This window comes from Dendropsophus ebraccatus, chromosome 8 (genome assembly GCF_027789765.1).
Source record: "Dendropsophus ebraccatus isolate aDenEbr1 chromosome 8, aDenEbr1.pat, whole genome shotgun sequence".
Lineage (NCBI taxonomy): Eukaryota > Metazoa > Chordata > Amphibia > Anura > Hylidae > Dendropsophus > Dendropsophus ebraccatus.
Genome location: NC_091461.1, coordinates 11,766,695 through 11,794,015, shown reverse-complemented (window position 1 = coordinate 11,794,015; position 27,321 = coordinate 11,766,695). Strand labels below are relative to the sequence as shown.

The 27,321-nt window shown below is 44.7% G+C and overlaps 1 protein-coding gene across 5 annotated transcripts in view; it reads right to left on the bottom strand.

Annotated features, from left to right (window-relative positions):
• LOC138799057 (VPS10 domain-containing receptor SorCS1-like) overlaps positions 1-27,321 on the bottom strand; it is a 473,569-nt gene that overhangs the window by 97,506 nt on the left and 348,742 nt on the right. For all 5 annotated transcript variants that reach the window (XM_069979808.1, XM_069979809.1, XM_069979810.1 and 2 more), the window contains exons 9-12: positions 16,976-17,155; positions 14,488-14,634; positions 5,680-5,782; positions 3,312-3,388 (exon numbers count right to left, since the gene is read on the bottom strand). In XM_069979808.1, coding sequence (XP_069835909.1) covers positions 3,312-3,388; positions 5,680-5,782; positions 14,488-14,634; positions 16,976-17,155 — 507 coding nt within the window. The remainder of the gene's footprint in view (positions 1-3,311; positions 3,389-5,679; positions 5,783-14,487; positions 14,635-16,975; positions 17,156-27,321) is intronic.

Genomic DNA, 27,321 nt, shown 5'->3' with positions numbered 1-27,321 from the left:
ATGGCCAGTGATTGGCTGAGCAGGCAGCCAGTTTATAGACAAGAATGAGGCAGCCTGGAAGCCTCCTGCCCTCTGTCAGTGTGGGGAGACAGGCGATGATTTTAACTTGATCAGCAGAGGTATTTCCCATACTGTACTGTCTCCTGGCTGCTGTTTTGCTATAATGTGCACAAAATTGCTGCGTTTTCACAGAGATTTTGCACAAATCAGGGCTAAACAGCAGCCAGGAGACAGTACAGGAAAGAGATGGTGAAGGACCTTGACATGTGACTATGATGTCACGGCAGGTCCAGTATGTATACTGCACTATGGAGGAGGAAGAAAGAAAATACAGTTGTGTGGGAGGAGTGTGGGGAGGGGGGTGAAGGGTGCCCAGTCTGGGGAGGGGGTGAAGGGTGCCCAGTCTGGGGAGAGGGTGAAGGGTGCCCAGTCTGGGGAGAGGGTGAAGGGTGCCCAGTCTGGGGAGGGGGATGAAGGGTGCCCAGTCTGGGGAGAGGGTGAAGGGTGCCCAGTCTGGGAAGGGGGTGAAGGGTGCCCAGTCTGGGAAGGGGGATGAAGGGTGCCCAGTCTGGGGAGAGGGTGAAGGGTGCCCAGTCTGGGAAGGGGGTGAAGGGTGCCCAGTCTGGGGAGGGGGATGAAGGGTGCCCAGTCTGGGGAGAGGGTGAAGGGTGCCCAGTCTGGGAAGGGGGTGAAGGGTGCCCAGTCTGGGAAGGGGGATGAAGGGTGCCCAGTCTGGGGAGAGGGTGAAGGGTGCCCAGTCTGGAGTGGAGAGGGGGGCAGAGGGGTACATGGTGACACCAGTCTGGGATGGGGGGAGACACACAATAGAGTGTCCAGTGTCTATAGTGTCTGCCCTCTCCAAATATATATCACATTTATATACACCTCACCTACTATGTGCAGGGGTAGGGAACCTTGGCTCCCCAGTTGTTGCAGAACTACAACTCCCATCATGTCTGCACAGCCAAAGTTTTATCTTTGACTGTCCATGTATGATGGGGAGTTGTAGTTTTGCAACAGCTGCTGAGGCAAGGTTCCCTACGCCGATCTATAAAGCACCTGTATCTGTATATACAGCGACCATGATACAAGAGTCATTTTTTTTTATTATTTTTATTTTGAATTTGGTGATGGAAAACCTTACTGGAGGTGTTACTGCTGTTGTCTCTGCTGCTGAGTGGAGTTGATCGAACCTCGGGAAATCCTAGGTTCGATCAAACTCCACCATTCATGAACCTGCTGCATTAGATTGCTGATGCCTGCCTGCTCCGTGGGGAAGGAGGAGACAGCCCGGGTTCCGACTGGAATTCTGGGATTCAGCCTAGGTAATAGGCTGAATCCCGGAATTCCAGGCGGTACCCGTGAACTCTCCTCCTTCCCCACGGACGGGAAGACATCAGCAATCAAATGCGTCAGGTTCGTGAATGGTCGAGTTCGATCGAACCTAGGATTTCCCGAGGTTCGATCAACTCTACTGCTGAGCGTACCTGTGCATTAGGAGACGGCACCACAGAATCACATTACACTGGGTGTCACACTGGAGACAGATCAGGAAGCTTCGCCTCCTAATTCACAGGTACAGACAGCAGGGAGCGGAGACAACGGCGCCTTCTCAGGTACAGACAGCAGGAAGCGGAGACAACGGTGCCTCCTCAGGTACAGACAGCAGGGAGCGGAGACAACGGCGCCTCCTCAGGTACAGACAGCAGGGAGCGGAGACAACGGCGCCTCCTCAGGTACAGACAGCAGGGAGCGGAGACAACGGCGCCTCCTCAGGTACATACAGCAGGGAGCGGAGACAACGGCGCCTCCTCAGGTACAGACAGCAGGAAGCGGAGACAACAGCGCCTCCTCAGGTACAGACAGCAGGGAGCAGAGACAACGGCGCCTCCTCAGGTACAGACAGCAGGGAGCGGAGACAACGGCGCCTCCTCAGGTACATACAGCAGGGAGCGGAGACAACGGCGCCTCCTCAGGTACAGACAGCAGGAAGCGGAGACAACAGCTCCTCCTCAGGTACAGACAGCAGGGAGCGGAGACAACGGTGCCTCCTCAGGTACAGACAGCAGGGAGCAGAGGCAACAGCGCCTCCTCAGGTACAGACTGCAAATCACCAATATACACTTATTACGGCAAATGCTTATAAAGTGATTCTTTCCCTGCACTTACTACTGCATCAAGGCTTCACTTCCTGGATAACATGGTGATATCACTTCCTGGATAACATGGTGATGTCACTTCCTGAATGAAATGGTGATGTCACGACCCGACTCCCAAAGCTGTGCGGGCTGTGGCTGCTGGAGAGGATGATGGCAGAGGGGTGCTCAGTGTTCATCCAGTGCTCTGTGTGCCTCAGTGTCCCCCTGCCATCATCCTGTCAAGCAGCCGCAGCCCGCACAGCTCTGGGAGTCGTGACATCACCATGCTATCCAGGACCTGACATCACCATGTAATCCAGGAAGTGACATCACCATGTTATCCAGGAAGTGACATCACCATGTTATCCAGGAAGTGACATCACCATGTTATCCAGAAAGTGACATCACCATATTATTCAGGAAGTGACATCACCATGTTATCCAGGAAGTGAAGCCTTGATGCAGTAGTAATTGCAGGGAAAAAAGCACTTTATAAGCATTTCCTGTAATAAGTGTATATTGGTAATTTGTATAACTTTTGGGGGGTAATACAATACTTTAATAAACATTTCCAACGGACTTCTCCTTTAAGGGATTTCAGGAGACAAGATGAAGGATATGTTAAGCCTGTAATGAGAAGTTGTCCATTGTGCCCCATAGATAGATTAGGACCCCTCGGGACTTCGGTCCGGGCCTACAAACCTTTTTGAATGCAACGTCACAGAACTATAAAAGGGTCTGAACACCAGTCGGCACCCAGCAGGATGGTGAGACGTTTTGTTATCTTCTCCTTTACCTATTCTTTACACTGTAAGAATAAAATTCTCTCTGATATTTCCTACTGTATCTAATATTTATTACTTTCCTCCTATGAAACCTTTGCAGCCCCTTTCCTCAAATCTTTGGTGTCTTTGCTGTCATTGTGTTTGCAGGCGGCACACTCTGCTATTTTATATGAGACAGCGATGCCCCCGCAGTGTGGTGTCGCCTCCCCTGGTGTCCCGCGCCCCTATGTCTTCATTAGATTGAGTTTTCAGCCAGCCCGGCATTATTCTGCCGCCTCCGCCTGGAGCTGGTGACAGCCATCATTTGCCCTGCGGAGTTCTTGTCATTCACAGGGTCAGCGCTGGAAAAGTGTTTGTTACAGGCAACATATGTCACAATTATATTTACCTGTCTCCATGTATTGCCGGCATCGGAGGAAATGAACATGCTGATATCACTCTCTGTTAACTCTGATCCAATGTTCCCTGGAGAGACACAATGGCGGTTTAGGGGATAGGAGGAGGTGACATGACGCAACTATTCTACAGAAAAGCAGACATATCATCATATAGATAAAGAGCTTCCTCCTATACATCATATAGATATAGAGAGCTTCCTCCTATACATCATATAGATATAGAGAGCTTCCTCCTATACATCATATAGATATAGAGAGCTTCCTCCTATACATCATATAGATATAGAGAGCTTCCTCCTATACATCATATAGATATAGATAGCATCCTCCTATAGATCATATAGATATAAAGAGCGCTCCCTCATATACATCATATGGATATAGAGAGCTTCCTCCTATACATTATATAAATATAGAGTCCACTCCTATAGATCATATAATATATATACAGATAGCTTCCTCCTATAGATCATATAGATATAGAGAGCTTCCTCCTATACATCATATAGATATAGAGAGCTTCCTCCTATAGATCATATAGATATAGAGAGCTTCCTCCTATACATCATATGGATATAGAGAGCTTCCTCCTATACATTATATAAATATAGAGTCCACTCCTATAGATCATATAATATATATACAGATAGCTTCCTCCTATAGATCATATAGATATAGAGAGCTTCCTCCTATACATCATATAGATATAGAGAGCTTCCTCCTATACATCATATAGATATAGAGAGCTTCCTCCTATAGGTCATATACATATAGAGAGCTTCCTCATATATATAGAGAGAGCTTCCTCCTATATAGACCGTATAGGTATAGAGAGCTTCCTCCTGCAGACCATATATAGAGAAAGAGCATATATATATATATATATATATATATATATATATATATATATATACACCTTCTTATATGGAATGTATAGATAATGAAGATAAGCGCTGTATGTTCTAGTCCGATCGTTCGGCATTTGATTACTAGTGGCCAAAGAAGTTGGATGCAGCCCTAGGGAGTTCAGGAAAACATAGATACAGCCTATAACATATGTCTGTATCCATGTTTTCTGGACTCTCTAGGGCTGCATCCAACTTCTTCAGCCACTGGTATTAAAATACCTGACAATCAGACGTGAGCATGCTCAAGCTGCATTAATTTCTTAAAGATAGTCTTATATAACCTTACACCCCCATCTATTAGTGTGATGATCCTCCTTTGGTCTCCAGAATTATGCCAATTCACCATATCATAGATCCCACTAGGTGATGATTGTTCTGCAGGAATATCGGCCCATGTGGACATGGTCGCCTACCAGTCACTGCACATTAGATGATATCCTGACATATTCTGAACAGCCCGAGCTACCTAATCCCAGAAAGGTCAGGAGAACTGGGGTCATGTTCCTGGAGCCAATGCCTGACTGTATAGGACCCTTGTGGATGGTGGATTGTCCTGCTGATGTTCTCCTACTGCCATTGGAGAAACAGCTGCTATGGGGGATATTGCCCCAATGCTGTCAAAAAGTCCATTCACAGGTATCAGAGTTGTCAGGGAGCACCAAGTAAACATTCCCCCACCATTACTCAAAAGGAAGGGCTCATGGATTTCATGCTGCTTGTGCCAAACTATGCCCCTCCATCAGTATGGTGCCACAGAGATCTGGCTCCATCTAACTGGGCATGTTCCTCCACAGAGATCTGGCTCCATCTGACTGGCCATGTTTCTCTAAAGATCTGGCTCCATCTGAGCCGCCATATTTCCCTATAGAGATTTAGACCCATCTCACCGGTCACGTTCCTCCACAGACATCAGGATCCATCTGACCAGCCATGTTTCTCTACAGAGATCTGAATCCTTCTGACCGGCCATGTTTCTCCAAAGGGATCTGGATCCATCTGGGCGGCCATGTTTCTCTATAGAGATCTGGATCCATCTGACTGGCCATGTATCTCTATAGTGATCTGGATCCATCTGATCGGCCATGTTTCTGCACAGAGATCTGGATCCATCTGATAACCATCAATAACCCCAAAGCCTCCTGCACTATAAATTATATTTGTATACCAATAAATCACCATAGGCCACCAGGGATATTGGATCTTAAACACTTCGCACCACCATGTATAATGTATATTAATGCTGACTTCATTATCATAGGCCATCTATATCCATAGATCATAATACTAAGGTGCTGATGCACTAGAAAAGTGAACAGAAGTAATAGAAAAGAAAAGAAAAGTAAAGAAGGGTTACTGGCAGTTCTGTGTTCATCCATTGGCATATCACCGAATGACAAACTCAGCTCTGCTGCAGATCTATACTGTACTATTACCCTGTAAGACAAGGTACCTGAAGCCACGATGATGCCCGGAGCTGTGTCCCGGCTGGCGATGTTCCCAGTCGTGTAGGGATTTTCAGACACCTTTAAGTGTAGATGTAAAGAACAATACGGCTGCAAAGAAAGAATAGCAGAGTATTATACATTGATGTTGTGACCAGTGACTTGGGTTTAGAGCAGAGATGAGTAAATTTAAAAAAAATTCTGTTTGGCAGGTTTGCAATTTTTTTAAGCAAAATTCACGAACTTTCAAGCCGAAATGAAACAGTGAAACAGTTTACTCAGTGAAACAGTTTACTCAGCAATACTTACCTGTCCATGCTCCTCTGTGTCTCCAGTGTCTTTAGTCTCCTCCAGCACCCTCAGCAAATCAGTGACTGAGATCGGACAAAGCCACGGCCAGTCAGTGACTGAGAGAGGACAGAGCTGCGGCCAATCAGTGACTGAGAGAGGACAGAGCTGCGGCCAATCAGTGACTGAGAGAGGACAGAGCTGCGGCCAATCAGTGACTGACTGAGACAGAACAATGATTGGCTGAGCAAGTTTTGCCTGTAGAGTGACAGCCTGCTCAGCCAATCACTGGCCGTGGCGCTTTCCCATCCCAGTCAGTGATTGGCTGAGGGTGCTGGAGAAGGCTAAAGACACCTGAGACCAGAGAAGGAGGACACCGGGTGAGTGCGGACAGGTGAGCATACATTTTTTTTAAAAAACAAAGCTTGCAAAAATTTGTCTTGTTACCAAAGCACATTTTTGCTAACTCTTGCCGCCCTTTCAGCTTTGCTTAACTCGCTTTGCTCTTCACTAGTTTATAGGTCTAAACAATCCGACCCCCAACTGAGCAAAACTTTCATGTCTCTACCCCCAGGTATAAATCTATGACTGCACTGAAATCAGGGGCTGTTCCTGTAACTCTACCTAGTTGTCCTATTAAAGCGGCCCTGTACCAAATGTGGGACCCCAACTCCCCCCCCCCCCCCCCATAGGCCAGAACTAAGAGCGGCATAACCTTTAACCAAAATCAGCTATTTGTCAGGGGTGTCCTTAAAAAATAAATAAAATAAAAAAATAAAACAGTGCTATCCCTGTCCATGGCTGTGCCTGGTACTGCAGCTCCTTTGAAGTGAATCGGGGTACACTGCAATACCCCACATCCCCTCTGTGCAGGTGTGTCACTGTTTTAAGTAAAAAAATAATTAATTATTATTAATAAATAATAATAATAATAATAATAATAATATTAATAATAATAATAATAATAATAATAATAATAATAATAATAATAATAATAATAATAATAATAATAATAATAATAATAATAATAATAATAATAATAATAATATACAGCACTCTTATAATCCTGTGCAACCTTTTTAGGGCACAGACAAGGATTTTCTAATTTTGGCCACCAGATGGCGCTGTAATAATTTATGCATACAACCATCTAGTAACACAGAAACAGGGGTTGCACTTGGAAATTAAAATGTTTTCACTTTACTGTGATTCCTATTATTATCACAGACTTAAAAAGAAATAAAAGTATTGTTTATCTGACTTCATTGTTGAGACGGAGAGTGTTGCCACCTGTAAGCCGAACAAAATAAAAACTGCAAAGTTTCAATGCTCAGAGAAGTAAAAAATAAAAGGTATAGCCGGTGACTGCTAGGAGGTGATATTATGGGGCAGAATACAACATAGCACAGCACCACCTGGTGGACAAATATATATAGGCAATTGCTTGTAATATTACGCTTGTATTGCAGTGCACCCTGTTGTAGTATTATGGTATATTGGCAATCGGATTAAATGGCCAGGGAGGTGTCTATGGGGCCAATACATAGAGAAGAGGTGATTCCTATAGCAACATTCTAATAAATGACTGGTTTCATCCAATTACAGGGATAAACCAGTGCATGGGTTGTGCTTGGTATTGTGGCTGAGCACCACTAAAGTAAAAACAGTTGAGCTGCAATACCACATACAACCTGTGGACAGATGTGGCGCTGTTTTTGGACAACAGTAACCATGTTTTTTTCTAATCTGATCTCAGACATATATTCCAACACACAATGCCTCTCTGAGCAGTGGTAGTCTCTCAGGACCCCATCTCCCTAATGCAAAATAATGCAGGTTGTCCTATATGGGTATTGTATATATGTATACCTAACATGCATCTCTTTGTGCTGCCTAATACGTACATACACTGAGGTATATGTGCAATGGTAATATTCTCTGTGCTGGATACTCTGTAAGTGTATGAGAAGTAGGTCACATGACCTTCCCTTCTAGAAAGCTCTGTAAGAGGAGTCCTCAAGCCCAAACTTGGCATCAGGAACCAATCAGTGAGTCCGGGCTGGAGCATGGATGGAGGTCTAGTCTAACTGGTGTATATAAGCGGGCACACTCCCAGCCAGAGAAATAACTGTATACCTTACACCCTGCTATAGGGAATCGCAGCACAACCAGCTGTGAGTAACTAAAGTCTTCTAAGTAATCCTATTCACTACCATCCCTTATGGTAGAAATATTTGCACCCTATAGTGTCCCACGGGTGCCCCGTATCTCACCCTCTATAGGGCTATCTGCAGGATCAGTCTCTATGGCACACGGACTAAGCAGACGTCTCTCCCTGTGCATTGACCCACAGTATCTCCAGTATTTCGCATCTCTTCCTATAAAACCTTCCCGTTTTGCACTTCATGGCTCGGTCTGTTCCTGATTCTTTACTATCAGACATGAAGAGCGGTTTCTGTATTATACAGATTATACTCGGAGATTTTTTCCTATTTTGTCTATATTTACAGTGGAGGATAAGTTGTTGTAGACGCCGTCGCTGCTTACGGTTATTATTGTCTCGGTAGGGCGTCAACGCTACGACCGAAATGTAATTTTTCAGGGCGAACATCATTATCCTAAAAATAGTGGTGACAGTACAGCCGAATATACAGTGTATGAAGAGCAGGATCATCTGCAGCTCCCTACCCCCATCTAGTGCTCATGTGTGGAACTGCACATTATTCTATAAATTACCGAGCAGTTTTATAGTCTTGTCTATCTCACTGTCTATGTATAATACTTCTTTATGTTGTAAGTATATTAACCCCTTAACACTGTGTAATATACTAGCCCATCCATAGAGTCCAATCCACACTCGGTAAGTTCAGCTAAGTAATTATGTAGTCCTGGTTTTTGTTGGGCTGTGCTGGAAGCCGGGGGAGTCACCTACTCCTGTACTGTACAGGTGATTAAACCATCTTATAGATGTCTTATGAGCACTATATGGGGGTATTATGTAAATACTGTATTGTATAATTATGTAGCCATCTTATAGCAGTTTTATATGGGCACTATATGGGGGTATTATGTAGATACTGTATTGTATAATTATGTAGCCATCTTATAGCAGTTTTATATGGGCACTATATGGGGGTATTATGTAGATACTGTATTGTATAATTATGTAGCCATCTTATAGCAGTTTTATATGGGCACTATATGGGGGTATTATGTAGATACTGTATTGTATAATTATGTAGCCATCTTATAGCAGTTTTATATGGGCACTATATGGGGGTATTATGTAGATACTGTATTGTATAATTATGTAGCCATCTTATAGCAGTTTTATATGGGCACTATATGGGGGTATTACGCAGATACTGTATTGTGTTATGTAGACATCTTAAAGGAGTCCTACATGGGCACTATATGGTGATATTATGTAGATACTGTATTGTATTAGTATGTAGACATCTTATAGCAGTCTTATATGGGCACAATATGGGGGTATTACATAGAAACTGTATTGTATTAGTATGTAGACATCTAATAGTAATCATATATGTGCACTTTATACTGATATTATGTAGACAATGTTTTGTGTTAGTATGTAGACATCTTATAGCAGTCTTATATAGACACTATATGGGGTATTATGTAGACAATGTTTTGTATTAGTATGTAGACATCTAATATCAGTCTTATATGGGCACTATATGGGGTATTCTATAGATACTGCATTGTATTATTATGTATACATCTAATATCAGTCTTATATGGGCACTATATGGGGTATTATGTAGAGAATGTTTTGTATTAGTGTGTGGACATCCTATAGCAGTCTTATATGGACACTATATGGTGGTTTTATGTGGATACTGTATTGTATTATGAGGACACCTATATTCCTAGGAAAATATTATTTGATACTAGCATAAGAAATGGCATTCCGTGCCTATATTTGTAACATAGAATACCTATGAAGTACTGTGTGCTCCTTGTAATACACATGAATCACTCAGAATTTCAAAAATTATAACAAAGCTTTATTAAATCCATCACAAAAAAAAAAACACATTAAAAACAAGACCAGGGAGGTGGGAGACCCCACTACTGGGACAAGGATAGTATGATAATCCCCTGAGGAAGCATTGAACACAATAAGAAGTGCGTCTGGAACCGCAATGAATAGTGGCCACACAATACTGACATGTCAGTTTTTTTGTACGGCCGCTAGTGATCCTGGCCAGAGCGTATACTATGTGTATACACTCCGGCCGGGATCCCATAGACTGCACTACAACGTAAATTTCCTATTAGTCATGGCCGTTGTTGCAAAAGGGGCACACAGTACTTCATAGGTGTTCTACTGTATTGTATTAGAATGTAGACACCTTATAGCAGTCATATATAGGCAGGCTCGGACTGGGCCACCGGGGGGTCGGGGAAACCCCCGGTGGGCCCCGAGCTGGAGTGGGCCCCGCCCCCTGTCAGGGGACACAGGGCTGGAGACTGCAGCCATGTGGTCTCCAGCCAGCAAGCCCAGCCGGGGCCCCGTGCTCCCGGGGGGCCCACTCGGGTGCAGCACCTATCTTTTTAACTGGAAGCGATCGCAACAATCGCTTCCAGTTAAATGTAGTGTGCTGATTGACAGCGCGAGAAGCCATAGGCTTCCCGCCCTGTCAATCACTCTTGTGACCGCAAGCAGCGTTTGCTTGCGATCACAAGAGTGTCAGTGTCACCTCCGCCCCCGCCCCCGACAGATCCGCAGCATCCTGGGGAAGTCCCGGGCAGCACGTCGCTTCTGAGTTCAGTGTGCGCTGCGGCGGCTGGGACTTCCGGCTGGGAGCGTGTACCGGAAGTCTCAGCCGCCGCGGCGCACACAGAGCTCAGAGGCGACGTGCTGCCCGGGACTTCACCAGGATGCGGCTGATCTGTCGTGAAGAGAGAAGAAGACACCCGCGACCGACGGGGGAGCGTGTTGTAAGGTGAGTTGTTTTTGTTTATTTTTAGGGGGACATCAGGAGAGGGCTATATGGGGGATGGACAACAGAAGGGGGGCTATATGGGGGATGGACAACAGAAGGGGGGGCTATATTGGGGTGAACAACAGAAGGGGGGCTATATGGGGGATGGACAACAGAAGGGGGGGCTATATTGGGGTGAACAACAGAAGGGGGGCTATATGGGGGATGGACAACAGAAGGGGGGCTATATGGGGGATGGACAACAGAAGGGGGGCTATATGGGGGATGGACAACAGAAGGGGGGCTATATGGGGGATGGACAACAGAAGGGGGGCTATATGGGGGATGGACAACAGAAGGGGGGCTATATGGGGGATGGACAACAGAAGGGGGGGCTATATTGGGGTGAACAACAGAAGGGGGGCTATATGGGGGATGGACAACAGAAGGGGGGGCTATATTGGGGTGAACAACAGAAGGGGGGCTATATGGGGGATGGACAACAGAAGGGGGGCTATATGGGGGATGGACAACAGAAGGGGGGCTATATGGGGGATGGACAACAGAAGGGGGGCTATATGGGGGATGGACAACAGAAGGGGGGCTATATGGGGGATGGACAACAGAAGGGGGGCTATATGGGGGATGGACAACAGAAGGGGGGGCTATATTGGGGTGAACAACAGAAGGGGGGCTATATGGGGGATGGACAACAGAAGGGGGGGCTATATTGGGGTGAACAACAGAAGGGGGGCTATATGGGGGATGGACAACAGAAGGGGGGCTATATGGGGGATGGACAACAGAAGGGGGGCTATATGGGGGATGGACAACAGAAGGGGGGCTATATGGGGGATGGACAACAGAAGGGGGGCTATATGGGGGATGGACAACAGGAGGGGGCTATATGGGGGATGGACAACAGGAGGGGGCTATATGGGGGATGGACAACAGGAGGGGGCTATATGGGGGTTGGACAACAGGAGGGGGCTATATGGGGGATAGACAACGAAAGGGGGCTGTATAGGGGGATGGACAACAGACGGGGGCTATATAGGGGGGTGAAAAACAGACGGGGGCTATATAGGGAGGTGAACAACAGAAGGGGGCTATATAGGGGGTGAACAACAGACGGGGGCTATATGGGGGATTAACAACAGAAGGGGGGCTATATGGGTGATGGACAACAGGAGGGGGCTATATGGGGGATGGACAACAGAAGGGGGCTATATGAGGGATAGACAACGAAAGGGGGCTATATGGGGGGATGGACAACAGAAGGGGGCTATATAGGGGGATGGACAACAGAAGGGGGCTATATAGGGGGATGGACAACAGAAGGGGGCTATATAGGGGGGTAAACAACAGAAGGGGCTATATAGGGGGGTGAATAACAGAAGGGGGCTATATAGGGGGATTGACAACAGAAGGGGGCTAAATAGGGGTGTGAATAACAGAAGGGGGCTATATAGGGAGGTGAACAACAGAAGGGGGCTATATAGGGGGGGTGAACAACAAAAGGGGGCTGTATAGGGGGATGGACAACAAAAGGGGGCTGTTTTGGGGCGATGGACAACATAAGGGGGCCATATAGGAGGATGGACAACATAAGGGGCTGTATAGGGGGATTGACAACAGAAGGGGGCTATATAGGGGGATGGACAACATAAGGGGGCTGTATAGGGGGATGGACAACAAAAGGGGGCTATCTACAGTATATGCGGGATGGATAACACAGGGGAGCCATTTATAAGGGGGACAACATAGGGGAGCCATTTATAGATGAGACAACACAGGGGGGATGTATATAATAGGGCATGCACAGAAGGGGTCATATACTATTGGGCAGTGATAGGGAACCTTGGCTCTCCAGCTAATGCAAAACTAAAGCTTTAGCTGTGGCTGTCCAGGCATGATGGGAGTTGTAGTTTTGCAACAGCTGGAGGGCCAAGGTTCCCTACCCCTTGTATAGGGGATGCACAGAGGTTGTCATCTACTATAGGGGGACTGCGCATAGGGGGATTTCTACTATAGTAGATGCACATGGGGCCATCTGTATGGAAGACTGAACAAGGGACCAGTAAAGGGGCCAATACAGATGTGCAGTGTGTAGAGAGATGAGGATGGTGCCAGAGCGAGGAGCCTAATATGTCTGTCTGGCAGATTCTGTGGATTCGTGGCTCGGAGAAGTTCTGATGGCCCAGGGCAGATGGAGAAGAAAATGAAAAGCGAAGAACTCCGATCAGAGAAGACGTCTCCTGTGAGTCACCTGATGTAACTGCAGTGTAATGTATATGGTGTATAGAGCCTGTGTAGAGCTGGGTCTGCCTCTATATGACTGTATGAGGTGATAGTGGTCTGTGTACAGAGGATTTTATTCAGTAGCAGTGGTGACGGTGTAAGTCAGTATGTGGTGGTACTAGTCAGTAGTAGCGGCAGTAATATTTCCCCCTTGTATACTGGTAATATTGGTCATAGTATACAGGATTTGGTCAGCACCAGTATAGCGGTAATATGTATGGTGATACTATTTCCCTCCTATATACTGGTATTATTGGTAATATCAGTCTTGGTATACAGGATCTGGTCAGTAACAGTATGGCGGTAATATGTGTGGGGATATTTGCTCTTTATATCCTGGTGTTATTGGTAGCTGTATGACTTTTGTATCTGTATAAAGTGTTATCATGCAAAGAAACCTGTCTTATAGCCAATTGCACAGGGCAATTATCGGTAACAAGCGCTCCTAGGAAGCCCCATGTAAAAGTGTCAGAGATCAGCTGACGCGCAAATGCCCGCTAGTCGGCTGATTTGATCTTTTGTGCAGCTGTATAAATCATTGTTATTGGTCACACATCTCTGTGTATTCCTGCCCTGCTGATTAGCAATCGTTTGCAGCCCTATGCTGCCCCATATCACACCGTGTTAATGGACCCTTATTAATGTTACCATAGATAAGTATGGTGGCTGAAGGGTGGGCCCCATGAATGATTTCCCCTGGTGGGCCCAAGCACTCCAGTCCGACACTGTATATAGGCACTATATTGTGATATTATATACACACTGTATTGTATTAGTATATAGACACCTTATAGCAGTCATATATGGGCACTATATGGTGATATTATATACACACTGTATTGTACTAGTATTAGAGATGAGCAAACTGGGTTCAGGTTCGAGTCCATCCGAACCTGAACGATCGGCATTTGATTAGCGGCGGCTGCTAAACTTGGATAAAGCTCTAAGGTTGTCTGGAAAACATGGATACAGCCAATGACTATATCCATGTTTTCCACATAGCCTTAGGGCTTTATCCAAGTTCACCACCGCTAATCAAATGCCGAAAGTTCGGGTTCGGATGGCTTTGAGCATGCTCGAGGTTCGCTCATCTCTAATTAGTATATAGACACCTTATAGCAGTCATATACTGTATGGGCACTATATGGTGATATTATATACATGCTGTATTGTATTAGTGTATAGACACCTTATAGTAGTCATATATGGACACACACATGTACAGTTTCTAGATCATTTCCCCCATATTATAATGCTTGTCTGGTTTACACCTACCAATAGGCAGTTGACAGGGTTTCCCCGCAGGTCGCTGTCCGGAGCCTGCAGCAGGTGCCAGTCTCTTCCTTTGTTGTAGGTGATGAAAGTCTTCACCTGATTGTCAGTCTTCTTGTTTGCCAGGAACATCCCCTTTATCCCTGCTACCTAGGAAAAATGGATGCAGCTGAGAAACAGATCAATCCGGGACAACAGGCTGGCGGCATACAGTAGGTCGGGTGTGAGAGATGCCTGGGTATAGATTATGTCAGTATAAGTAGTTACGCATCGTTGTCATTTTGCAATTTTCAACAACAATGTTGCAAATCCTAAGAAGCATGTCACATTTTTCTTTTTGAACAAAAAAAAAAAGCCCTCTATATACCTGCATATGAGACTGGAGGCTTACAGAGGTTCAGAAAAAGGTCTTGTGTATTTAGACCTATGTGGAAGCCCTGCTACTGTTCTATATAAAAACTACACTTCTGCATCATCCTCAGAGCTCAGGTATCAAGGAGATGTTAGGCATCTGCATGCATGCTCCTCCCTCCCCCACCCCTGCCTGTACCACATGATTGATGTACAGTGCTCAGTTCCCTGCACCAAGCCCTGTATATCAGGCTCAGCTTCCAGGACCGAGCCGTGTTTATCATGCTCAGCTGCCAGAACCGAGCCCTGTATATCCGGCTCAGCTGCCAGAACCGAGCCCTGTATATCAAGCTCAGCTGCCAGAACCAAGCCCTGTATCTCAGGCTCAGCTGCAAGAACCGAGCCCTGTATATCAGGCTCAGCTTCCAGGACCTAGCCCTGTATATTAGGCTCAGCTTGCAAGTACACAACCCTGTATATCAGGCTCAGCTGCCAGAACCAAGCCCTGTATATCAGGTTTAGCTGCCGGCACCAAGCCCTGTATATCAGTCTCAGCTGCCAGAACCAAGCCCTGTATATCAGGCTCAGCTTCCAGGACCGAGCCGTGTTTATCATGCTCAGCTGCCAGAACCAAGCCCTGTATATCCAGCTCAGCTGCCAGAACCGAGCCCTGTATATCAAGCTCAGCTGCCAGAACCGAGCCCTGTATCTCAGGCTCAGCTGCAAGAAAAGAGCATTGTATCTCAGGCTCAGCTGCAAGAACCGAGCCCTGTATATCAGTCTCAGCTTCCAGCACCAAGCCCTGTATATCAGGCTCAGCTGCCAGAACCAAGCCCTGTATATCAGGCTCAGCTGCCAGAACCAAGCCCTGTATATCAGTCTCAGCTTCCAGCACCAAGCCCTGTATATCAGGCTCAGCTGCCAGAACCAAGCCCTGTATATCAGGCTCAGCTGCCAGAACCAAGCCCTGTATATCAGGCTCAGCTGCCAGAACCGAGCCCTGTATATCAGGCTCAGCTGCCGGCACCAAGCCCTGTATATCAGGCTCAGCTGCCAGAACCAAGCCCTGTATATCAGGCTCAGCTGCCAGAACCGAGCCCTGTATATCAGGCTCAGCTGCCGGCACCAAGCCCTGTATATCAGGCTCAGCTGCCGGAACCAAGCCCTGTATATCAGGCTCAGCTTACAGGTGCACAGCACAGGCTTTCTTATGCTTTCCCTCTATATTCTGCATATAGCACATACTAAGCCAACCCCACTTCTTGTTTTTTTTTTTTCCTGATCTAGAGACAGATTTCCCATGACTACAGGCAGTAGACAGCAGATTCTAAAGAAGTGTGACACCTAGAGGCCAAGACTGTTTTTTGGGGCTAAGGAGGAGATTAAAGCATCTGTTTAAAGGGGTATTACACTAAAGTAAATACTTATTAAATCCTCCCTCCTGGAAACTAACAATTTCTTTCACACATGTCATTACCTTATATGTCTTCTTCCCCTAATTCTGAGCTGCTTCTTTCTGCTGAAGCGTTTGTGCTGTTCATTCTGTCTCCCCCTCCTTCCCCCTCCCTTCCGAGGCTGCTGATATAAACATTTTCCCTGGCCGGCCGTCTTTGCACTCTGTAATGCTGGGAGAATTAATCAAAGTAACGTCACCGCAGATTAACCCTCTCATGGGAGAGACAGTATGAACAGCTCACAAACAGATTTTTGTGTCTTCAGCAGAAAGCAGCAGCTGAGAACTGGGGGAAGGAGACATAAAAGTTCACAACATATATGGAATGAATTGTGAGTCTGCGAGGGGGGGTGATTTACCATGTGGAATACCCATTTAATACTACATGGTAGGTATAGGGGACTCAATGTTACATAATCTGTGTTGCCCATAGAGTTCACGTTTCCTCTGTCCAGAGAAGCCGAGGGTGGTTTTATTGCAGGAGACTTCAGGACAGGTGACGCTCACACATGTTTTAAGCACACCTTACATGCTAATGCTGTTACTACATGGCTGATGTGGATGTACGACCTCACACAGAGCACAGGTGAATATTTACCTCTCTCAGGCACAAGGAGACCATTTATTATGACTTTATCCCACACTGCAGAGACAAGAGACGTGTATGTATGAGCCGCAGTGACATACCTCATAGAGGTCAATCATTACATTCCCCTCCGGACCCTTGATGCTCTTCACGTTCTCCAGAGCGAGTGTAAAGAATATCCCCCGGGTGTCAGAGATGTACAGGTTGTATGTCTCATTCTGATTCCACTCTTGAATGGCAACAAATACTTGGTTTTCATCTGTGCTGATCACATGCATGTCCTGCGGTGGAAACATGGAAAAGTATTATTACTTATGCATTAAAAAGTCACCTCCATGAAAAAAAAAAAAAACTGTATTCCGGTACTTATCAGTTGCTGTATGTCCTGCAGGAAGTGGTGTATTTGTTCCAGTTCCTGACACAGTGCTCTCTGCTGCCACCTCTGTCCATGTCAGGAACTGTCCAGAGCAGCAGCAAATTTCCATAGAAAACCTCTCCTGCTCTCTACTCACTACTCACTCTACTCACTCTACCCTGAGTGCTCTAAAACCTAAGCTGGTCATATTTTCCAGAATATTCAGCACTTTCTAAAGCTAACATAAAGGCAAAGGAGCGATAACAATGCACTGTGTGAATAGGGATTAGGCAAACTCCAATTCAAACACAACAATAATGGCAGCAGCAAAGATGACCGTCAGGCAAACAGACAGCCGTGGACCATGATATTTGATGCTTGATCCGGCACTGATATTTATACACTGGATGTTCTCATTAACCCCCTCACTATGTCAGTGGTGACAGATCCTGTTAGCACTTTATCCAACACATCAGCCCAGGACAATAATAAGTACAAACTCAGCAAAATGTTAACCTTTCCAAAGGGGAGGCTGATGCAGCTCAATGCACACATCAAATTCTAACCCAATAAAGGGGGCTAAAATTTCTATTACAGTAACATATTATAGTGATAAGGAAGATGTATTGGAATTCTGATAAAAGAAGAAGTCAAGCAGAAGACATTTCAAGAATATGGCAACAATATAACTCGTATAATACTGTTTCCTATACACAAAAACATAACTACTATAATACTGCTCCTATATACAACAACATAACTACTATAATACTGCTCCTATATACAGGGATATAACTACTATAATACTGCCCCTATGTACAAGAATATAACTACTATAATACTGCTCCTATATACAGGGATATAACTACTATAACACTGCTCCTATATACAGGGATATAACTACTATAATACTGCTTCTATATACAGGAATATAACTACTATAATACTGCCCCTATATACAGGAATATAACTACTATAATACTGCCCCCTATATACAAGAATATAACTACTATAATACTGCTCCTATATACAGGAATATAACTACTATAATACTGTTCCTATATACAAGAATATAACTACTATAATACTGCTCCTATATACAGGAATATAACTACTATAATACTGCTCCTATACACAACAACATAACTACTATAATGTGGCACAAGCAAAAAGGTAAAAAGTCTGGAGCACTCACCGATGCTAGTAGTCTTCAGCGGTTTATTTCAACACAGGGGGAGGGAGAGATGGCACAGGTGCGGGAGCGTCTCTATCTTCTGGCCTAACAGTACTGTTACTGGTACTGTTAGGCCAGAAGATAGGCTGGTATAGCCCTAAACGGCCATCGCCACCAGAGGCACGTTGAGCACCAGATTCCATGTGTATGGTTACACAATGAAGGACTGCTTGCTTTCACTGGATCCAGTGAGTGCGGGATCTTATTTCCAATTTCCACATTGACTGTTTCCTTACCTCTGTTCCATGCACCCCGGAGCAGCAGCACCTTTACATATCACAATCCTCCCAGCGTACAGCACATCCTACCTCCACACCGCAAGCATATAATACCTACTGTGCTGGTTTTCTGTTTCTACTTGTGGCATAACTACAATAATACTGTTCCTATATACAGGAATATAACTACAGTAATACTGCTCCTACATACAAAAATATAACTACTAAAATACTGCTCCTATATACAAGAATATAACTACTAAAATACTGCTCCTATATACTATAATATAACTACTATAATACTGCTCCTATATACAAGAATATAACTACTATAATACTGCTCCTATATAAAAGAATATAACTACTATAATACTGCTCCTATATACAGGAATATAACTACTATAATACTGGTCCTATATACAGGGATATAACTACTATAATACTGCTCCTATATACAAGAATATAACTACTATAATACTGCTCCTATATACAGGAATATAACTACTATAATACTGCTCCCTATATACAAGGATATAACTACTATAATACTGCTCCTATATACAGGGATATAACTATAATACTGCTCCTATATACAAGAATATAACTACTATAATACTGCTCCTATATACAGGAATATAACTACTATAATACTGCCCCCTATATACAAGAATATAACTACTATAATACTGCCTCCTATATACAGGAATATAACTACTATAATACTGCTCCCTATACACAGGAATATAACTACTATAATACTGCCCCCTATATACAAGAATATAACTACTATAATACTGCTCCTATATACAGGAATATAACTACTATAATACTGCTCCTATGTACAAGAATATAACTATTATAATGCGGTTCAGGGAAGAAACAGAGTGCTGCACCTCACACCTATGGCTGATACTAGTGCCGCTTGGCTAAATAAAAAACACATCAGAATTTTGTGTATGAATTGATCAAGCCATACTGCCCCATGTACCTCGTGCCGGTATCTGATACACATGGGTCCCTACACTAAGTCCACACCGTGCCAGTCAGTGGCCACCAACCCCGCAGGCGCGCACAGCCAGGGAACGGGGGCCATGGGACGGCCCTGCGACCCCCATGCCACAGGACCAGACCCAAAAACACCACACCAGAACCCGGCCAGCACCGCCGGCGGAGAAGGTCGCCCCCAAGCAGCACAAGTCTGGATAAGGTATTGCGCTCACCATAGCTGCAGCAAACAGAATGGGAAAAAACAGGAGGGATTAAAACCATGTGCACTCAGGTGTCTCCTGCTAATTGCGGTCATGTGGGTGAGCGCAATACTTTATCCAGACTTGTGCTGCTTGGGGGCGACCTTCTCCGCCGGCGGTGCTGGCCGGGTTCTGGTGTGGTGTTTTTGGGTCTGGTCCTGTGGCATGGGGGTCGCAGGGCCGTCCCATGGCCCCCGTTCCCTGGCTGTGCACGCCTGCGGGGTTGGTGGCCACTGACTGGCACGGTGTGGACTTAGTGTAGGGACCCATGTGTATCAGATACCGGCACGAGGTACATGGGGCAGTATGGCTTGATCAATTCATACACAAAATTCTGATGTGTTTTTTATTTAGCCAAGCGGCACTAGTATCAGCCATAGGTGTGAGGTGCAGCACTCTGTTTCTTCCCTGAGCCATAACTATTATAATACTGCTCCCTATATAGAAGAATATAACTACTATAATACTGCTCCTATATACAAGAATATAACTACTATAATACTGCTCCTATATACAGGAATATAACTACTATAATACTGCTCCTATATACAAGAATATAACTACTATAATACTGCTCCTATATACAGGGATATAACTACTATTATACTGCTCCTATATACTAGAATATAACTACTGTAATATTGCCTCATATATACAAGAATATAACTACTATAATACTGCTCCTATATACAGGAATATAACTACTATAATACTGCTCCTATATACAAGAATATAACTACTATAATACTGCTCCTATATACAGGAATATAACTACTGTAATACTGCTCCTATATACTAGAATATAACTAATATAATACCGCTATGTACACCAATGTAATTACTATAATACTGTTTCTGTCCATTATAAAACACATGAATGCCCAGAATCCACTAGAGCTGTAACCATTGTTTGTTGGTGTATACAGAGGGGGCACTCCCTCTCTCCCCTTCTGCGACTTCCCTATGCCCTAATGAGGTGTATGGAGTGATGTTTTCTTTGAGGGACATCCCCTTTTAGGAATCAAACAGTCTCCTATCTATCAATGTCCTAGTTGTTGCATTGATATAATCTATATTCGGAGACAGATGCGGGTCGGTAGCTTTTATGTTTTTATTATCTATTTCCCCAACATTGATAAAGGGAGAGAAACAAGCTCTTTTCTATAATGACGAATCCTATGATTAATCTTATTCTTTTACATCCTGTGATCAGAGGACAGGCTTGGCGGCCGTTTAATGGGTCTGGTATCTGTGACGCATCAATGGGCTGCCAATCATTATAATAGCTTGGGAAATGTTCTGGTAATGAGCCGGTGGGTGAGACCTAAACTTCTGCTGTGATGAAATGTTTGGAGGGAAGCGGTCATCCCTGCTCTGCTCAGCCAACTTTCCCATGATTAGAATAAGGGTCAGGGGGGCGATGGAGAGGAGCGTTTTATTTTCCTTCTCGATTAAAGTGCGAGCAGTAATTTGAAGTCCATGTTGTCCACATATAGATCTATGGAAAAATCCTCACAACTATCAAAGACCCGACTTCAAAAACAACGGCTTTAAACTTTTACTATGATGACCGGCAGGGCTGACCGCTCAGAAAATCATTTACGTATTTTTCTGAGGTTTATAGAATTTCTCAATTTTCAAGCTAAAAATAATTGCCAAAAAGTTGACGTGCATAAAGAGGAGGTTGGTGGTGTTGGAGGCAGATAGCACCACTTGGTACTGCTAATACTTCTCCAACACCATAACTGAAGGATATCGGTCTGGAACCTTTGACCTTTTAACCATTGTCTATACCAGTTCTTCAAATACCCCACACTCGCATACATCAAAGTACCCCGGGGCTATAAAAGCAGCATTAGGACCATGCAAGGACCTCATGACATAGAGATGGTTAATGGGTCCCATGGGTCCCTATGGATATAAACTCTAGAAGCCAGATCAACCACGTCTATGGCCATTAACCACTGTTGAACATCACTGCTTCTCTTATCATCCACTGACTACCTAGCCCCTGGGATTGGTAAAATAAATACATTTAAAATTGGGACTTTTGGAGGTTAAGCCCATAAATATGGCATTGGGCCAGTCTGAGCCTTGTCCCCTATTGTAGCCTTTCTTAGGAAACTTGGGGGTCTTAGGTGATTTGGGGGACTGGGACTGTACGATTGGTAGATGGTAGGTTACAAGCAAAAAAGTTCATGGAATCTTAAAGAGGACAAGTTATGACAGAGGAGCATGATGGCTCCACTCCTGAGATAAGGACACCTGGTCTATAGGGTCACAAGTCACCAAAACTAGGAAATTAAAGACTAGAAAATCTTTAAAGAGGAAGTTCCACAGGCAGCGTAATGTACCAGATTTCCAGCCAAAGATGACAGCCGGCGGTGGTGAACAGGACCCTGGAGTGGCACAACCGAGCCACGGGGATGGATGAGTTCATTTGTTTTTTAATTTCTAACTTGTCCTCACGCTTCTGTTGAACCGCTATGGCGTCCCATTCACCACAGCCAGCTGCCGTCTTAAGCTGGAAACTGAGTACATCATGTACGCAGCTCTTCCAGCAGCAACGTCATGGTTGGCTGAGCAATTGTCCGCTGTCCCGCCCCTGTTACTGATTGGCTGAGTGGGCAATCACTGTGACGTTGCAGCTAGCAGAGCTGCTGTGAAGGGGACCGGCACTACAAGGCACGAGGAGGGGTGAGCTTCCTTATTTATTATTTTCTTCCCCCTACCCCCACCTGCCTTCCGATTTTAGTGTTCATGGGACTTATCCTTTACATTTCTCCTGCACCTACAGGATTAGAATCTGGCAAAGACTCCATGAACTCCATCCTACCTTGTTTCAGTGGTTTAGTATCGGGGAATGTTTTCTTGGTACATATTAGGCTTTTTTTAGTGACTGACTATATGTATCCCTTTATGGCCGCCTTCTACCTACCTTTTAATGGCCAACATGAAAGAAGGGTGAAATGGGGTAATCACACAAATCCATGGAGATTGGCAAGACTTACAAAAAAAAACAAAAAACAGATATATTGCACGGTATTCTTTGTACTGTCCTTGCTGTAGTATCCATGTGGTTAAACAACATGATTCCGGCTTCATTAATCATGCTGCTGCCGCATGGGGAATCCTCTTTGGTGCACAGGTATATCTCATTGGCTCCATTTTGGGTGTTGAGAACAATCCTTGAATTTTGCAAGCAGTGCACAGGCAGGTACTTCTCTTCCCTTACTTCTCTGGCCAAAGCCCATCCTTTCTGCAATGCCCTTTCATAGTGCTGGATTAATTACACTGGGCTGAACAGATTGTAATGATAATTTACACACTATTTGCAATGCTAGATGACATATGGAAACTGGAATTACTGGCGGGTTTTAGGATTATATATGAACAGAAAGGAAAGAAGCAGCAGGATCACAGCAAGGAAAAGGCTACACTAAGCAATGAGCGTCTGGGACTGTTCCTGTTTCAGACGCAGAAAAGTTAAATGGAGGGATGAGGGGAAGATCACACTGCAGCAAAGTGGTATTTTCACAAGAGATATGTGTCCAGAGCTTTATGGGCGAGATGAGAGGGAAGCCTTGATTTACCTTTACCTGTTGGATATCTTTGGCAGACAGTCAGGCTTATAAAGTGCACAGCCCAGGCTTTTAAAGGTTATCCCTCTTTCCCTCTCTTGTACATAACATATACAAAGCCCCACCCCCACTTTCTGCGATCTGTCCTGTCTTATCTGTTACTAGGGACAGATTTCCTTTAACAACAGGCAATGGATGGCAGATTGCAGAGAAAAGAGACACCTAGTGGCCAAGGTTTTAGAGTTGTTCTTTTTGGTAAATACCACAACTATCATACAAGGCCAGTGCAAGTGCCACGGAGGCAATAACTTTTATACACTCCTATTAAACCTCCTGTAAATGAATGAAGTAATAACATTACATTACCCTTAATTATCTCTACATCATAACCTAGCGCTGACTCCATCCGTCTATCCGATGAGCCGCCGCCGCTCGCTGGTACCTCACGAGGAGCAGCAAAGGAAAATAGCCAAATGGGACTGTGAGACGGCGCTGAATAATTCATCCGGAAAATATCTCGGAGCGGCGGGGATGTTATTAATAGCATTTAATTACGCTCTGTAACATAATTAATAGTTTTGGGGTTCGCACGTGGAGCTGGAAATGGCTTTGATTAGTATCTTAATGAAATATTTGGTCTTAAACCGAAGCTTGTAAGACAAAACGCGCAAAAAAAACCACATTACCTTCTGGGCAAGGCCATTCATTATTTAGTAGCTGTAATGCAAATCTTTCAGCCATTCCTCTTTCCCTTTTAGGCAGAATATTAAGCGAAGAATTTGATGTAATTTCCATCTCCGGTTTTATTTGCATTTAAGATCACACAGAGGCTCGGGGTCTGGGAAACGGCACAAGGATCTGCACGCGGGGTACGACTCGGAAATTAGAATCACTCGTAGCCAGTGGCAGTGATAAGGCTATTGGAAGGGCAGAGGTATGGTATACCGCGCCCCGATGCCTGAGGGGTCCCAAAGGACCCCCCGCCACACAAGATGACTCCAGTGTTATAAATATCCATTTGGTATTTAGATTTTACATCAGGACTCGGTTGCTTCCAGTCATGCCTCCGGCTATTGATTTTTTTCATTAGATATTATGACCCTTACCTCCCAAACATCTTTTCTGTGTGTATCCAATAAATGTTCATGTTAGGAGGACCTGTGGCTTGTAAGCAGCTATCATCATTGAGCTAGAAGAGGCCCCAATATACTGAACACTGTAAGGGTTTACTTGTTTGTTTGGGGGGGGGGGGCTGTATTAATACTAGAGAATTTTATATTGGAAAATTTTACTTAAATTAGTATCAAATTTGTCTTTGTTTGATTCAGATTTTTCCCAATTGGGTGCTGTGCAGTGAGGTTACAGAGTTAGGTGGTGTACAGCATTGCCTCCTACTTCCTTATCCCAGGCATCATTGCTTATTGTATAGGAGCAGAGACTTCGGTCATACTAACAGGAGTCAATGCTTCTCTACATAATTTCCATGTGTGGTGTCCGACAGTTAAGTGCTTTAGGCATCCCTTTAGTGGTAATGAAGGTGCATTCTCTAGTTTTACCACAAGGTGCCAGTGTTGTGCTTAAGCTTTATTATGTGTTGCACAGCTGTAGTTACTATAGGGTTACTGTTTTTGTACAACATGGTCTTTGCTAACCAATGAGAGATGTTCTTTTTCTACCACAACCCCTAAGGGACAGTCCAGTGTAGTTTAGCTGTGATAGTGGACAGACACACACGTATGGAGAACGCAGAGACTTTCTTTTGCCAAGTTATACCCACAGACACTATGCAGTGCTAAGCAGCTAAGGGAAGACAAATCAGAGATCACCCCTGTCCATGCCGAGAACCTCTCTAAACAGAGCAGTGCAGTATCCTAGACAGAGGAACTGAACCAGAGAGAGCAAAGCAACCATAACCAAGGTCTACAGTCTCTATCTCGCAGTGCAGGTGACCCCGGATAATTTCTGACACTTAGCTACTCTCAGGTAACAAAGATTGGGGCTTGTGTCACCCTCATAGGACAGGTAACCTGACACAGCAGGGCAGAAGGAGGTTATAGTGACAGTAAGGTCAACACACGGGAACAAGTATTCACTTCTCAAGAATTCTTCAAGTATTTCTCACAAGATCACGTTATTTATTCTACTGGGACTGCACCAGCACCTAATTGCACCACACCCATACACACAGGCAACACCATCCTTGGGTCATTTATCCCTTTCTGTTGGTGGCGGTACCGACAGTCCAAGTGGGTCATCTTCCCACTCCGGACCACCGTGACAAGAGCCCAAGGGACCCATCACAACCCGGCAGGTCCTGACCATTGGGGATCAATATAGCCAGCCACACAAACTAAAAGCAGGTACAACATTATACCTGTGTGCTGAGTACTGGTGTCACGATTATACCACCATTGGCGGAGCTATATTCCAACCACCGACATCATCCCGGTGGTTGGGCACCACAAGAACCGGTGCACACAACACATAATGCCGTGTGCTAGGGTAGCATGAGATTACATATTAGGTAGCACAACCTACATTGCATGGCTCATTGCTCACTGACCACTTCCTCAGCCCCGCAATGTGAGTAAATGTAAGTTTTACAACATTGTGGTTTAAACTCACAAGGCCGACTTTTTTTGTGTGTTAAACTTCATATGGATCTGACTTAGTTCTGAATCGACCCTCTCATCTCCAGTTGATACCATTTTTTTTTTCTGACTGTGCTCAGGGCGCTGTTAAATAGTTAATGTGCTATACTCACCTTCCTTGCTTCCCCACCACTTCCCTACCCCCCAACATGCAAAACTGACTTGTGTCTATCAGCACAAGCACCTTTTCACTCAGCCAATCAGTGGTGTTCAGCCTCAGCCACTGATTGGCTGAACAGTAATGTTCTTTTGCCAAAACAGTAGGGATCGGTGACATGACAGTAGCGACGTTGGGGGAGCAAGGGAGGTAAGTATAGGATTCTCTTCTATTTAAATAGGTTTTCCAGGTTTGGTAATGTCACTGTTACTTTCGTGCAAAAATACCACCACCCCAGTCCCCAGGTTGTGTGTGGTATTACATACCATCTCCATTTACATCAAGAAAAACTATCAACAGGTTTATGCGTACAAACCTTCTGATAGTTCTCGGTAGCCGCCTAATTCCTCTTACCGGTCTTCTCAAGCCTGTAAGTTTTCTAGACCCAGTGATGGACTGTGCATTCTGACCGGAGACCTAGTACATTACAGAGGTGGAGCAGGGGGCTTCCCTATGCCCCCGGGATAATTTATGCATTAGAGTCCATGGTCTTCAAGCTTCAATGGTCTCAGCTGAAACATTGTATCGATATTTCATCTATAAACAAATGCTAACGAGTTCTCTCATTTTAGCCGCTGTTTTCCTCATGACCTACTTCTCCTCGATTTATGATCCGTCTCCGCGTCTTTTATAATCAATGTTTGTCTCTAGTGTTACAATTTATTTTTGACACGACTGTAAGGCAAGCGCCGGCGTGGCTTCAATGGAGACAGATTAAAGAGAATTGTTGGTGTAAGTGAGGATGCTGCGACTTCATTTACAGCCGCTCCTCTCCTCCTCTAATAGGATGAAACAGCTTTAGACAACTTTCTTCCGACTATGAAATCTTTTGTCTTAATAAATTCTTTCAAGAAAAATATCTGAAGAGCATCAAAAGATTTACCAGAATGGAGAAGAAAACAAGAAGCTTACAAATGCCTTCAGATATAGTCACTATTCCTTATTCATTTCCTTAAAGGGGACCAATCGCTAGTACTCTACATAATCTGTAATGTCATAAGGAA